The sequence below is a fragment of the Hyla sarda genome, chromosome 4 (genome assembly GCF_029499605.1).
Source record: "Hyla sarda isolate aHylSar1 chromosome 4, aHylSar1.hap1, whole genome shotgun sequence".
Lineage (NCBI taxonomy): Eukaryota > Metazoa > Chordata > Amphibia > Anura > Hylidae > Hyla > Hyla sarda.
In genome coordinates this window covers 203515795-203532920 of record NC_079192.1, presented here as the reverse complement: position 1 = coordinate 203532920, position 17126 = coordinate 203515795, and the positions used below count along the sequence as shown (strand labels likewise).

The 17126-nt window shown below is 40.0% G+C and overlaps 1 protein-coding gene across 4 annotated transcripts in view; it reads left to right on the top strand.

Annotated features, from left to right (window-relative positions):
* The window catches only part of USP6NL (USP6 N-terminal like), a 177618-nt gene that overhangs the window by 135466 nt on the left and 25026 nt on the right, over positions 1-17126 (top strand). For all 4 annotated transcript variants that reach the window (XM_056573301.1, XM_056573302.1, XM_056573300.1 and 1 more), the window contains 2 exons: positions 1076-1141; positions 11658-11757. In XM_056573301.1, the coding sequence (XP_056429276.1) occupies positions 1076-1141; positions 11658-11757 (166 nt within the window). The remainder of the gene's footprint in view (positions 1-1075; positions 1142-11657; positions 11758-17126) is intronic.

The following is a 17126-nucleotide window of genomic DNA, read 5'->3' as shown; positions in this document are numbered from 1 at the left end:
ACTAGGTCTACAAGAACATGCTAGTGTAAAAAAATGAAGATTTTGAATTTTCTCCTTCAATTTGCTGCTATTCCTGTGAAACGCCTAAAGGGTTAACACACTTTCTGAATGTCATTTTGAATACTTTGAGGGGTGCAGTTTTTATACTGGGGTCATTTATGGGGTATTTCTAATATGAAGGCCCCTCAAATCCACTTCAAAACTGAACTGGTCCCTGAAAAATTATAATATTGAAAATTTTGTGAAAAATTTGGAAATTTTTGCTGAACTTTGAAGCCCTCTGATGTCTTCCAAAAGTAAAATTATCAACTTTATGAGGAAAATATAAAGCAGACATATTGTATATGGGAATCAATATATAATTTATTTGGAATATCCATTTTCCTTATAAGCAGAGAGTTTCTAATTTAAAAAAATGCAACATTTTCTAATTTTTCATAACCTTTTGGAATTTTTCACCAAGAAATGATTCAAGTATCGACAAAATATTACCACCAACATAAAGTAGAATATGTCACGAAAAAACAGTCTCTGAATCAGAATGAAAAGTAAAAGCATCCCAGAGCTATTAATGCTTAAAGTGACAGTGGTCAGTGGTCAAGACTCCTGCTCTTGATAGGCTGCCATGTATAAACATAAGCCTACCTAAGGACCACCAGGACACCAATCTCTAGTGATGCACATCTGTCCATTTCTGCACATATACGGTACCTAAGCAAATAAGAGGACTTGGAGGTGGCTTTAAAAGAACCTTGTATTGATTTCCATTCTCATTTAATAGTATATAGTAGTATATTTAAGAGAAAACAAAGAGTAGGTCATTTAAATCTGCTGTTTACTGACTTTTATATGAGTAACTTCTGGCACAGTAGACTAAGGATACCTCTTTCCATGAAAGTCACATCAGTGCAGCTGCTTTGGGGTCCTGTTATAATAGATGGTAGTTGAATTTTTCATAGTCTTGATGTACAGATAATGAAGGTCTAAGGAGAACTTCAAACATCCCTGATGGCTGCATCCTTTTTGGTTTGGGTTAAAAACCTAGATTAAATCTTTTTTTTTTTTTTTTTTTCAGGAAACTCAGGAACTCTTTACAAGTCTATATACCATGAAATGGTTTTTCCAGTGCTTCCTGGATCGGGTAAGCATGAACAGGAAACAGTTTTATATATTTCCGTATTACCATGTTACCACAAAATGCCTATATCTTTTTATTGTAATTTGTGACCAATAAAAGTTTATACAGTGGAAACATTTTTTATGGAAATGTTTTTATTGAAAGACCAGCATAATGCTGGAATGTGAGGGATGGAGATGCAGGAAAATGTATATACTCTCATGGTAAAGCTCTTTTATCTCGAAATCTATTCTCCCATAACAAAGGAGCACTAGATAGTACTGCCAGTGATGATGCCTGTTCAGAGAAACAAGGTATGAAAAAGGCTCTCTTGCCTTATGTGGCAGCCTTGAAGCACAGTAGTTTACTGCTATATACAGTGAAATCTCCCTTAGTGGACACCTCCCAATAGGAGACAGTTATGTATTCCCCGGTAGAGTCCCATAAGACTTAATGTATTTTCACCCTCCGGATAGGGGACACTCCCAATAGTGGACATGGACACATCCTATAGGGGACAAAACACTCCCAATAGGGGATAACCAAGCTTATGTGCTGGCCCTTACAGGGCTGCCGTCAGTGGTATACAGCCAATACCCCAGTAAGGAGCCTGGGCTCCCAGGGTGCCCTGGCCTCTGCTGCATTCCCCTGCAGACGCCCCAGCACAGAAGCAGAAGACCACTGTTTAAACTGCTTTCTCCTGCTTTTGTACATCCACTGGCCACAACATCCACCCTCCTCTGATCCCGCTGTGCCACTTTATTCCTCTTTATTATCCACTGTGCCACATCATTTCGTCTTGATCCCCTCTACCATTTCATTCCCCCCTCACTGTGTGCTATTTTATTCCCCTTTATCCCTCTCTACTACTTTATTCCCCCTGTGCTAAATCATCCCCCGTATTCCTTGTGCCACATCTCTTTCCCCTTTCCTCCTCTCCCTGTTGTTCTTCTTACTTGGCCAGCAGGCTCAGGTTCAGAGGCTCTTAGCGGGTTTGACGTTCTCCTGATGTCCACTGCACTTACTGAAACCAATGGCTGCGGGCACTAATGAGTGACATCAGGAGTGTCACTCGTCAGTGCTGCTGCTGCTCTCATCCTCTCAGTGAGTGCAGCGTAGATGACGACGGGAGAATGTCAAACCCGCTGAGAGCCTCTGCACCTGAGCCTGCTGGCCAGGTATGAAGAACAACAGGAAGGAGGGAAGGGGAAATTATGTGGCACAAGAGCTAAGTGGGAGGATGATTTGGCACAGGGGAGTGTCCGCTGTCTACTGTAATAGGACAATAGTCTTCTGTGACAAATCCTCTTTGAGGATACTTCATATCCCTAAGCTGGTCATACATTTTAGATATTTATTATAAGGAAACATTTTCTCACACATAAAAAGCCAGGTGCACATAAGAATTAGGTAGAGTTTGACTTTAAAGGTCCAAACTTAATTTTCTATATTGTAAGCTGTACCAGAAATATGCAATATGTGAATAGAGAAGTATGACGAGTGCAAGAGACTGACTTGCTCAAATCCAGTTTATTATTGCGCTGACAAACAAAACAATGGATACGTCAGTGTAGATATATGGTACATAGCAGAGCGTGCAGGGATGTTTACCTTGACGACGACGGCCATTTCACACTGTTCAGCGTTCCTTCAGGCCCCTTGTGATAAGCAAAAATATTCCATACCCTTTGTTAAAAGCTTAAAGGGGTACTCCGGTGGAAAACAAATTGTTTTAAAATCAACTGGCTCCATAAAGTTAAACAGATTTGTAAATTAGAAGAACAGGAAAAAAGGTGCAAGTGCAGCTCACAATTAATATGTAAACCCTACCTGAGGTCAACAGGGCATGCAACTATACCACAGTTGCAAAATAATGCGAAATATGTATAGAAAAATATTGCCCGGACCTTCCAAGGTAGTGTGATTGATTAAATAAACAATGGATAACTGGGTCGTACTCCAATAATAATTCAATAATTATTTATTTAAAATATATAGTGCATTACTCCTCACAGGGCCCTTGTGAGAAAAAACACATATAGTGAATGTACAAGATTAAACAATCTTAAAATGTAAAAATATGCAAATATTAAAAAGTGACACTGGCATATGAGATAGCGCTATATGGACAAATTCATATGATGTCTTTACGGTATTATAAAGATGCAGTATAAATTTCCTTTTGTATGACAATTGTATATCAAATTGGATACTTTGTTACCGGTCCTGGATGGTGTGACTCTGTCAGCTCCCACTGAGGCAATATAGTTGTTCCTGTGCCTAGATATCACAGTCGGCGGTCTTAGATGGTGCTGTGGCTTTAACTCTCATGGTCCAGGTGTTACACGGTGATGATCGTCCCAGGCTGGTGGCGCTGGCAGGCGCCGATGGTAGAGTCGCCGGGAGACCGTGCGCTGGCAAGCGCCGATGGTATGCTTGTCAGGAGACCAAGCGCTGGCAGGCGCTGATGATATAGATCTCCTCACCGCTGGACTTGGAAGAAGCCGGAGACCACACGCTGGGTAGATGGAACTTGCCTCGTGTGGATGGCGTGTGACGTCAGCTGAGCCGGAGCTGGCCAGGTAAGATCAGGACCGGACACTAGTCTGGATCGACTAATGCGTAGGAGATCCACAATGTGATAAACTTGCTCCGTGAGCAATAGCTAGAGTTCATGAAGAGCATAAATGCCAGTGAGCAAGACTAATGTACAGGACTAGACGCGTTTCAGGGTTCTCAAATACGACCCTTTCCTCAGTAGTCATGATGGTTACTAGCAATGTTTGTTTGTCTATTTATAGGAGCACGAATCCCATGAATCAACAGTATTCTAAGTGATATCAAAAACATGAAATGGATAATCAAAAGAATTACCTAGAGAGCAAAAATCTATGAATGTGTATGTGAATACCGTCAAAGACGGAAAATAAGTGTTTTAGATTGCGTATATAGGTGAAGCTGACTGAGCTACTTATGGTATTACAAAACATATATAATTAAATATCTTTCACACAGTTGCAGTGAAAAAGTAGACACTATTGTTGGAAATAAAAGTAAAAATGAAAAATAAAAATAAAATTAAAATAAAGAATTATAAAAATAAAATAAAAATAAAAATGTGATAAAGATGAAATTAGAGATATGTAAAAAATATATATAAAAAAATTTAAAAAATTTTTAGAATGAAAGATAAAATAAAAATGAAAAAGATAAAAAAATAAAAAATAAAAATAGATATAAAGAAAGTAAATGTGAATAATAATGATAATAAATATATAAAAATTAAAATAAATATAAATATAAATAATAATAATAAAAATAAAATAAAATAAAAAATAAATAAAATAAAAAATAAAAATAAAAATGAATATAAATAAATATAAAATAAAATAAATATAAAGATGTATAAATAGGATGTCAATGTAGAGGATGGAGTCAGTCCATGGGGCACCCCCCTAAATCACTACAGGGGTGATCCCATGGGCCAAGTACATCCCCTACAGAAATCCAAATAATTCAAAACTGGAGTTGAGTCCCCCTGGTCCTAAAGTTGCAAATTCAAAGATCTTCTTACTTTCAGCCTTGGGCATTTTGAGCAGATAACTGCCACCACGCCAATCTTGTTTGACTAATTGGAAACCAGTGAAGGAGAGAGAAGACATATCGCTGTTATGGATGGTAGAAAAGTGAGCTGATAACGGATGTTTTTATTTTTGATGTTATTGAGGTGTTCAGCTATCCTCATCTTAAGGGCCCTTTTGGTACGGCCCACATACTGTTTTTTTTACAGCCACATTCGATTATATATATATATATATATATATATATATATATATATATATATATATATAGCACACCTTTTGAATTACAGGTAATTAGCTCTTCTATTTTCCATTTGAACGTGTTAGTTTTAGAACAGATCTCTAGAACTTTTTTAGGACCCTTGATTTTCATACAATTGGCACATGTCCCACACCTCACAAATCCCTTTGTATTTAACCAGGTGGTATTTTGTTTCCTTGGGGGGAGCCTTTATAGATGGTGCAACAGTAAGGCCCAAATTTGGGGCCCGAGTATATACTATCGGGGACGTGATGGTAGGAGTGCCCCCACCTCACGGTCTTGTTGTAGCAAATGCCAGTGTTTTCGTATTATTTTTTCTACTTTTTTATATGAATTATTAAAGGGAATTACTAGTTTTCCTCCAAAGTCGGCTTCTTTTTTTTCTTTAGCGTTTTCAAAAAAGGTGGTTCTATCTAATAGTTTAATATTTTCAAGAGATTGTTCCAGGAGCTGATCAGGATAGTGTTTCTCCTTAAATTGATTTGTAAGAAGGCTGGCCTCGACCAAAAATTGGTCATCTGAAGTACAGTTTCTTTTTAACCTTCGATATTGCCCCTTTGGGACATTCATTAGCCACCTAGGTAGGTGGCAACTCGAAAACCCTATATAACTATTTTTAGCCGTTGGTTTATAGTAAGTTTTGCAAGTGAGACCATCCCGATCAGCACTAATAACAATGTCCAAAAAATTAATGGATTCCCTACTAATTGTGGATGTGAAGTGTAAATTATAATCTTGTGTGTTTAAACCTAGAATATTTTATTTTTATTATTATTATTATTTATATTTATTTATATTTATATTTTATTTTTATATTTTTATTATCATTATTATTCACATTTACTTTCTTTATATTTATTTTTATTTTTTATTTTTATTTTTTTTATTTTTTTCATTTTTATTTTATCTTTCATTCTAAATATTTTTTACATTTTTTATATATATTTTTTACATATCTCTAATTTAATCTTTATCACATTATTATTTTTATTTTCATTTTTATTTTATTTTTATAATTCTTTATTTTAATTTTAATTTAATTTTTCATTTTAATTTTTTATTTTTCATTTTTACTTTTATTTCCATCAATAGTGTCTACTTTTTCACTGCAACTGTGTGAAAGATATTTAATTATATGTTTTGTAATACCATAAGTAGCTCAGTCAGCTTCACCTATATACGCAATCTAAAACACTTATTTTCCGTCTTTGACGGTATTCATACACATTCATAGATTTTTGCTCTCTAGGTAATTCTTTTGATTATCCATTTCATGTTTTTGATATCACTTAGAATACTGTTGATTCATGGGATTCGTGCTCCTATAAATAGACAAACATTGCTAGTAACCATCATGACTACTGAGGAAAGGGTCGTATTTGAGTACCCTGAAACGCGTCTAGTCCTGTACATTAGTCTTGCTCACTGGCATTTATGCTCTTCATGAACTCTAGCTATTGCTCACGGAGCAAGTTTATCACATTGTGGATCTCCTACGCATTAGTCGATCCAGACTAGTGTCCGGTCCTGATCTTACCTGGCCAGCTCCGGCTCAGCTGACGTCACACGCCATCCACACGAGGCAAGTTCCATCTACCCAGCGTGTGGTCTCCGGCTTCTTCCAAGTCCAGCGGTGAGGAGATCGATATTATCAGTGCCTGCCAGCGCTTGGTCTCCTGACAAGCATACCATCGGCGCTTGCCAGCGCACGGTCTCCCGGCGACTCTACCATCGGCGCCTGCCAGCGCCACCAGCCTGGGACGATCATCACTGCGTAACACCTGGACCCTGAGAGTTAAAGCCACAGCACCATCTAAGACCGCCGACTGTGATATCTAGGCACAGGAACAACTATATTGCCTCAGTGGGAGCTGACAGAGTCACACCATCCAGGACCGGTAACTAAGTATCCAATTTGATATACAATTGTCATACAAAAGGACATTTATACTGCATCTTTATAATACCTTAAAGACATCATATGAATTTGTCCATATAGAGCGATCTCATATGCCAGTGTCACTTTTTAATATTTGCATATTTTTACATTTTAAGATTGTTTAATCTTGTACATTCACTATATGTGTTTTTTCTCACAAGGGCCCTGTGAGGAGTAATGCACTATATATTTTAAATAAATAATTATTGAATTATTATTGGAGTACGACCCAGTTATCCATTGTTTATTTAATCAATCACACTACCTTGGAAGATCCGGGCAATATTTTTCTATACAGATTTGTAAATTACTTCTATATAAAAATCTTAATCATTCCAGTACTTATAAGCTGCTGTATGTTCCAGAGGAAGTTGCTCTCTGCTCTTTCATGTCAGGAACTGCAAGAGCAGGATAGGTTTGCTATGGGGAATTGCTCCTGCTCTAGACAGTTCCTGACATGGACAGAGGGGTCAGCGGAGAGTACTGTGGTCAGACAGGAAGGAAATTCAAAAAGAAAAGAACTTCCTGTGGCACATACAGCATCTTATAAGTACTGGAAGGATTAAGATTTTAAATAGAATTAATTTACAAATCTATTCAACTTTCTGGCACCAGTTGATATTTTTTAGGAGAGGGGCTCCATTGTAAATCTTTGAAACCAATCTGCTGCAATGATTTGTATCAAAACAGGATTAGGGTGCACATCCACATGCTTTTCCCGGCTTGATCTAGTGATTGGTCTGTCTGTCTGTGTGACTTCAAATGTATATTTATTTAGTTGAAAGCCAGTAACATTTTGAGGTTTTGGCACATAATTATTGAACAACCATTACAGCTTTGTGTGGAGTGGAACCTCTTTGAGACCACCAAAAATTGTCTTTCTTATAAATGTGGAATGGAAAATCTGTTCTGGTTTAGGAATGGTATTCTGGCTTTTGAAGAGGTTTTGCTGCAAATGGTTAACTTTTAGGATTCCTTGTTTCATACCAGTTAATCTGGTGATTTTACTTCTATGCTTAACTGGGCCAAGTCATCAGGACTTTTTTTGTGTGCAATGTTCTGTATTGCGATGTTTACATAAGATGTACCGTATTTATCGTCATATAACACGCACTTTTAAAACTTAAATTTAAGGCAAAAAGTCTGCCTGCGTGTTATATGCCGATAAGTCTTCTGGTCACTGATTTAAAGCCGCAGCAGCGTCTGCTTGTTAAGTATTAGCAGCATGGCCGCGGCCACTTTAAATCAGTGACCAGCGGCGTCTCCTCCCCTCACTGTCACTTGTTTTCTCCTGCACTATCCACAGGTACTGGTGTGGTGGATAGTGCGGGAGACTCTGATTAAAATGAGCCCTACCTTGTCCGGATCTGCCCTACCTTTTAATCAGCGTCTCCCGCACTATCCACCAGTACCTGTGTATAGTGCGGGAGAACCTCCCCCCTCCCTCATCATTCCCCCTTTTCCTGCTTTTTATAGTTTTGTTTATTTTCCTTACCTGTCTGCGCTTCGGCACATCAGGTCAGGCGGGGGGGGGGGGGGGTCTTGTGGGGTCAGTGAAGCAGATGAGTTACGTCCTCTGCCGGCTTCTCTGTGCAGCATCACTCACGTCACTTCATTTCCTGTAGTCGCCGCCAAAAAGTGACATCAGTGATGCCACACAGAGAAGCCGGGAGAGGACGTAACTCATCTGCTTCACTGACCACAGCCCGCAAGACAGCCGAAGCGCAGACAAGTAAGGAAAGGGGAAGAGTGGTCTTCAACCTGCGGACCTCCAGATGTTGCAAAATTACAACTCCCAGCATACCCGGACAGCAGTTGGCTGTCCGGGCATGCTCGGAGTTGTAGTTTTGCAACATCTGGATGTCCGCAGGTTGAAGACCACTGGATGCCATAGGAGGAACATGATGGGGGGATGATGAGACGGGGAAATGATGATGGGGGGGGATGAGACAGGGGGAAATGATGATGGGGGGGATGAGACAGGGGGAAATGATGAGGGGGGTATGATGAGACGGTGGGGGATGATGAGGGGGGAATGATGAGGGACATGATGAGACATGGTGGGGGGATGATGAGGGGGAATGATGGTGGGGATGATGAAACAGGGTGGGGGAATGATGGGGGGAATGATGGTGGGGATGATGAGACAGGGTGGGGGAATGATGAGGGACATGATGAGACAGGGTGGGGGGATGATGAGACAGGGGGAATGAAGAGGGACATGAGACCAGTTGGGGGGATGATGAGACAGGAGGAATGATGGGGGACATGAGACCGGGTGGGGGGATGACAAGACGGGGTAGGAGGATGATGAGCGGGGAATGATGGGGGACATGATGACACTGGGGGGATGATGAGATGGGGAAATGATGGTGGGGGAGGCACTAAATGCTTAATGTCTGTATGGCTAGTGGTGGTCTATGACAGGGGGAAATGATGAGACATGGGGGGTGGCGATGAGAGGGGTAAATGTGGCACAGGGACAGAGAAAAGGGAAGGAATGATGTGGCACTGGAGGGGACGGGACCAAACAGGTGCAGAAGAAAACGAAGTTGGGGGGGCGATGATGTGGCATTTAGTCCATTGTCATTTATTTTACATTTTATTTTTTTTACTTAAATTTCCCTGTTAAAATGGGGGTGCGTTTTATACGCCGATAAATGCGGTATATACACAAATATGATCATATTAATGTAACCTGAAAGATAGCTTTCCAATCCTCAGCACATTATTCAAAGCTTCTTGGAAAAAAATTGGTTCAATTTTCCATGTACACATTTGTCTTTCCATTAATGGCAATTTCAAAAGATTATTCATATGCATAATTCTAAATATATCCTCAGTGAATTGCAAAAAAAAACTGTAGATGCTTATGCTTCCCTGGGAAATGGAACTTTGTAGGTATAGTATTTCTCAAGTCTTGTTGGCCTCCTAACATACAGAAGAAGACCGCTAAATGCTCTTGCTTCTGGTCCTGTTCAGACTGTAGCTGGGGATCATTTGCTTACTGTTATAACCTCATAGATCAAAAGGCTTATGGTTGAAGGAAATGGTCAGTTTTGTAGCCAATTGAACATGATTCCGATGGATCTAAAATTAAAAATTTGAAGTAACTTTAACAATAGCCTTAAAGGAAAAGCGCTGTGCCCTGTCACCTCCACACTAGAACATAGGTGATGTGGCAGTATGCCTCCATGTAACTTAAAAATCCATGTCTTTGGACTTACTCAGAATGTGACCATTCCATGTACAGACTAGATATCTGAACATATCTGAAGATGTAGGGCCATGGCATCTTTATTAAAGTAATTTAGTGGGATCACAGGGCACAGAACCCTCTCCCACATACATAACTTTTTTTTTTTTTTTTTTTTTTTTTTTTTTTTTTTTTTTTACATTTAAAAAGCGTTTAAAAGGTGAGCTTTCCCTTTTTCTTAAAATACAGTGTGACTCAAAGTAACTCAAGTGATTTAGATTATACCGGTTTGGTTTGCATGTTTACAGACTGCATGCACACACTGTGTAGTCTCATCCAGCAGTCGTACTCCTTTTCCTCTGTCCCCTATATCTCACTAGGATCTAATAGGAACTTGCTTCAGGAAATGGTGGGTAATCACAACCTGAACAGACTGGACCAAAGGTAAAAGCCAACACATGTTTATTTTTCCCAGGCTGCAACGTATTTTGCAGCATGGTAGGCTGCTTTATGGTGCATCAGATGCTTGATGAAGCAGCCTACCATGCTGCGAAACACGTTGCTTCTTGGGAAAAATAAATCTGGCTTGGCTTCTTCCTTTGGTCCGGTCTGTTCATCAGCGTGATTACCCACCATTTCCTGAAGCATGTTCCTATTACATCCTATTTATGCTTGGTGGAAGGGCTGCAGAACCGCTGTTGTATTTATGGTCTGCCATTGTTGTCTATGGGCTACACAACTTTCAAGAGTAAGCAAATCCCTCACCTTGAGTTAACAATTCTGTTTGTTACTTAATATACTATGGAGCGCTTCTGATTTCTTGTAGCGATGTCTTTCTAGGCTTCTGGAAGTAGGTTTGATAAGGACTGTCTGCCCCCTGCTACATACTGTATTCTGTTCTGTCTGTGCTTACCACATAGGTCACTGTGGAAGATTTAGACGCAAAGTGGCAGGATATTTATAATCTAAACCACATGCAGAGTTTCTTTATTTTTGGTGGCCATGTATGCTGGCAGCCACTGCTAAAAGGAGCTTAAGTGCATTTTCCAGAACTACAGTATTAATGGCCTGTCATTAGGAGAAGTCAGCAATAGCAGATTGGTGGAAGACAGACAACCCTGCCAAACGCTGACTGAAGGGTACTGCTCTGCAGTGACTTTTCCCTTGTTCCCCCTTCGGAGAGTGACTTTCCTTGATTCTGCATCTTAGTCTCATTCACATGAATGGGACAAAGCTGCAACACTAGGCACCTCTCCTTCTAAAAGGGCTGTTCCTGCAAAACAAGGTAATGTGGGACCAGAAAGCTGTGTCCTTTTTAGTTAGCTTATTGATAGGGGTACTGGGAGAATTTCACCTCATGTCGAACATATTTAGTAACTTCAACAGAAAAAGAATTTCTTAGCCTTTTCTGACCTCAGCAGGGAATTGAACAGTACTTTATAGTTTGGAGTTTTACATTGGATTTCTGCTCTGTTTGACAGAGTACTGCCATGAATGCTATGCTTTGGTGTGAATTGAGAATGGAATGGCACAACCTTATGATGTTTGTTTCTCCTATTTAGACTCCTTTCACACTAAACCTGAGGATATGGGACATTTACATACTTGAAGGTGACCGAATTCTTACTGCAATGTCCTACACAATTTTGAAGCTGCATAAAAGTAAGTTATTTTAATTGTAATCCATTTTCACTTTACGACACCCTGTCTTCTCTTCTTAAAAAAGAAGTAAATGCAGATTGACACTTTTGGTTTACTTCAATCCAGAACTCGCTCGTCTATATAACCTCATTTTTAACAATGTAATTTTTAGCTTATTGTCACATACCATTCAACGAACTCTCCTTTTTACATGAACAATATTATTATTTAGTATCATTTTAGCTTCATTGGCACATACTCCTAGTTTGCCCTCTGTGCCTCCACTTTCCCTTAAGGATTCCAATAGTTAGCAGATTGCAACTGCTTGCTGCCAATGCTGCCAGCCTGTAGAGGAGTTTACGGCAACTGTTACTGAGCAGAATATCCAAAGTCAGGATGTATTTAGTCATTAAACTCCTCAATAGATAGATGTAGCAGATCCATTTAAAGGTACAGTGTTTATATACTCTTGACATTTAAATACATAGAATTAAAAATGTTAAATCTATTACTTGGGGGAGAGGCATGTTTATACTTGTTCGTATATGGAAGTCAGTGCAGGAAGAGCGCATATCTTACTACTAAGTTAGAATGTTTATAAACTGCAAATAATTTATATTGCAGATATAATGTTGATATACAGAACAGTGCAAAGATGGGGATCGTAATCTCATTTTAAAAGATATGTTAGCAAGCCAATACGAAAGGAACTGTGTTTTATTACTAAGTATTGCCAAGGTGGCCTATTCACATAACACAATTGCAATACTTTTAAAACGCTCATTGGCTAGGGACCCAACATTGGACCCCTACCAATTTTCCCTTTAAAAAAAACCCTCACGTTGAATATAACATGGCTACATTCAAAATTGCCACCATTTTGGTGCCCTAGACAAACCATGTTTCTTTCTTTTGATTTACCCTGTACACTGTAGTCACATACCATACTAAATGTAGTGCTGAACTTATATATAACATTTAAATAAGCAGAAGTAGTCCCATGCAGAGAAAAAGATGAAAGCACTCAACATGCAGTCTTGCAGCTTTAACTTCTTTATTTAGAAACTTTACTTACAGGTCATAGCGCAGGGAGACGGGTCAGCATGTGGTGGGGGTGTTCGGGTGACGGACCGTTATCGCGTACTGACACCCCACAAAGTCAGCTGTTATGCACCCCACATCATATAGCGTATGGGACCGAAAGCCCTTCAATATTTATTTTATTGTGGTGGCGCCACGTAACTGCAGAAAATGTGTCTGGCTTCAAATCACTGATATACACCATGTTCTCATTGACTTTAACGTATCAAAAGTAGTCTATCAGTAATTACATACAGTCTATTCCCAATCATATACTTTATTTTTGCAGCATTGAAAAGCGTAGCCTACTGTGCTTTTCAATCGCTCAAAAATTAAATATAGGCTCAGTAAGTAGCTTGTGAATGTAGTCATTAGTAGTCCATTAAAGTGATGGGTATGTTGCTGTATAACTCAATTGTAATTTATATAGTCCTCTATATGTATAAATACACAAAAAGATCCCCTCTGACATATACAATTATCATATATTAGTCACATATTTCTATTCTCTGTCCTTCTGGCATTACTCTGAGTACTAAGTACTCTACCTCTATACATTATGCACTAAAGAAATGTAGAGCTTACACTTAGATAAGTGAATAAAATACAATTTTATTAAGCATATATTAAAATAACATCAAGCTCTTACAGACAGGATTCACCAATATAATACAGTTGGAGTGTGCGGTTCAGAACTATTATAACTCCAAGCACTTTTTATATATGTAATATTAGTTCTCAAAAGAATTCCCAAAAAGTGCCATATGCAATATGACCAAATAATGCAGTTAGTGCTCTGTGGGTATGCCTGTAATATCAGGACTCACTCCTGAAAGTCTCAACCTATTATTATAGCACCCCGCTACAGTACTACATAACAAAAAAGAGCATTTGCATATGAAGTGCCAAGATTATCCTCACCCTTGTTAACTGGGAACCGCTTCACTCCACTACCTCCTATATGTGTCTGTACTGTGCATATACATCTTGGGGGACATTTATAATTAGGTGTCTATTGTAGACACAGATCTACCCCTTTACACTGCTTGTCTAATTTACACTCTTGCTCAAGATTTACTAAAGTTGTGCACTCCTTTGATGGCACATGCACATCTCCGCCTGCGGGACTTTTAGGACTACTACTCCCATCATGGACAGACTCCATCCATGATGGGAGTTATACTCTAGGGGCTGAGGTGCAGATTGCAGCAGGTCATTCTGCTGAGACCCGCTGCGATCTACACCTCAGCCCCTGGACTATAACTCCCCATCATGGAAGGAGTCTGTCCATAATGGGAGTAGTAGTCCTAAAAGTCCCGCAGTCGGGGGATGTGCATGTGCCATCCCTCAGCGCTGCGGTACTACCACTACTCCCATCATGGGACAGACTCTGCCCATGATGGGGGTTATAGTCCAGGGGCTGAGGGACAGATCGCAGGAGGTCATTCTCCGCCTTTATTAACTGTAAAATCCGGCAGCACATGCGGCTACACTGCGCTGCCCGCCGACTCCTGTATACAGCTGTCACATTTCATAATCCCCACCCGGGAGACGGGAGCTCTGATTGATGAATAGCTATTTACCAATCAAAGCTCCTGTCTCCCAGTGGCAGCGATTATGAATTATGAGCTGTGTATACAGGAGCCGGCAGGCAGTGTAGCCGCATGTGCTGCCGGATTTTACAGTTAATAAATGCGGATCCCAGAGGGTCTCTGGAGAATGACCCAGTGCGATCTGCCCCTCAGCCCCTGGACTAGAACTCCCATCATGGGCAGAGCCTGTCCGTGATGGGATTGGTAGTCCTAACTGTCCCAAAATAGTCCCGCAGCCGGGGAGGGGGATGTGCAAGTACCATCTCTCAGTGCTGCAGTACAACTACTCCCACTACGTGTCCTTTTTGATGGTGTACTTTTGCGTTTAAAAAAACATTCTAAACAAAAATAAAGACATGATAAATTAGTATCCACTGTAGAATGCATTCCACAATACACAAAAAAATAGAGTACTTGCTTTTTGCTCTATCAAAAAAGACGCAATGAAAGTCACTGCGCAAAAAAAAATACACAAGAAAAATGGGTAAACTCAATGATAGATCTGCCTCCTTATCTTTGTATCTAGGTCTCAATCTAGAAATGTGCAGGAATATTAGCAATGTACTATAAAGTGCATTTACATTGCTATTGTTCCAGGGGAAGTCGTGTGTAGCTTTAGTTCAGCTATTATCAGCCTCTCAGGAAATCAGTTTATACAAGTGTGATCCTGGAGCCGCTGTGAAGTTAAAATTACCATTTATAATACAGTCAGAGAGAGACAATTGTGTGATGTATGTCAAGAACAAATGGTGCTTTGCTCTCACAACTGAAATACGGTTTTCGTGCTTCCTGTGCTGTAAAGGGGAAGATTACATGACACAAAAGTGAAGCTTTAAGATGTGTTTATTCATGACTCCCGGAAGGTGCAGTCCATTTTATCTCCATGTAAAAAGCTATGTCTTGTGGGCATTGCTAAAGCGTTAAGGGACAGCGAGTACATTGATTATGACAGGTACATGTGTGTATAATGCCGGGAGCAATTTTCTTCAATAAAATGTGATCCACAGCTGCACAGTTTCTGTTTTATCAAAGGGATTGATTATATAATAATGATTTCATCAGAGTAAGTCATGTCTATGCAAAATATTCTGTTTGGTTATTATAGAAATATAATATGGGGTTTTGACATGTTCTGTATTCTGTGCATTGTCATTGATTTATCATATAATTGGCAATGGTTAATTGTGATATGCCTGTCTTACAGAATACAGGCTGCAGTTGATACACATGGTGGGTTTCTCTGGTCTGTTATGATGATCTGCTTTGTTAATCATATGGATCCCATCTAGGGAGGGAGGAATGCAGATAACTGAGGCATATGGGGGAATTGAGTTGAAATATCTTTTACTCTACTGGGGAAACTACGCTTTAAAATGCAGCAAAATGTGATTACCGTATTTTTCGCCCTATAGGACGCACCGGCGTATAAGACGCACCCTATTTTTAGGTGCAAAATCAAAAAAATTAAATCCATATAGTTCAGAAGAAAGTACAGGCAACTCACCACGTTGTAGTAACTTCGTGTTTATTGCTGGGACATGCAGGTAAAGCGGCTTCACGCCACACCGGGATGCCGAACACTAGTGCGTTAACCGATGACAGCTGTTTCTTTCCGTTCAGGACGGACGATCTGTTGAAGTTCCTGTACGGAAAAAAACAGCTGTCATCGGTTAACGCACTAGTGTTCGGCATCCCGGTGTGGCGTGAAGCCGCTTTACCTGCATGTCCCAGCAATAAACACGAAGTTACTACAACGTGGTGAGTTGCCTGTACTTTCTTCTGAACTATATGGATTTGCATTCGCCTTATCACTATCGTAGTACATGAGCACCACCACATGAAGACACGCTGCTAGCTAGAGTGCGCATATAGACTACTCAAGGGAAAATATAGAGGGAGAGCAGTGCCAGCACTTCACTTTCTGTTATGAAGCCTTGTGATCAAAAAAATTAAAGATTTTGAACCCAATAGTGGTCTTCAACCTGCGGACCTCCAGATGTTGCAAAACTATAACTCCCAGCATGCCCGGACAGCCAACGGCCATACAGGGGATCCATGAACGGAGAAGACACAGAGGAGGCAGGTAAGGTCCCTCCCGGTGTCCTGTAAGCACTAACCCAGCTATTCAGTCGGGCTTTCCGGGACCACCGCGGCGGTCCCGAACAGCCCGACTGAACAGCTGGGTTAGTGTCACTTTCTCTTCAGACGCGGCGGTAAGCTTTGATCGCCGCGATCGGTAATGTCCTGTATTAGCCACGGGTCCCGGCCGTTGATGGCCGCAGGGACCGCCGCGATAGGGGTGTATTCGCCGTATAAGATGCACCGACTTTTACGGCGAAAAAGTGTGTCTTATACAGCGAAAAATACGGTCGTCTGTAAGCAGATTTAAACTTTATTTTCCTCTATTCTTAAAATAGAACTTTCCATTCACTTTGAACAGTTCAGTTTGTTCTCCATGGAATAAATTGTGGCTAAAAAGCACGTGCATAATTTAGAGTCTTTATAAATGGTTAAAAGAGCTCACACTAAATTACCCATAATTATCTCAAAGACGCTCTTGTGTTTGATGAAATATGCAGGCTTTTTATTCTCATTTTATTATATGCTTTAACTTCTATGCCAGTATTTTATACCTTTACTCAGACCAGGAGTGAGAAAATAGCAACTTTGGGCTTTCTATTCGATACAATATTTAATAGATCTTTTCCCTTTATTTGA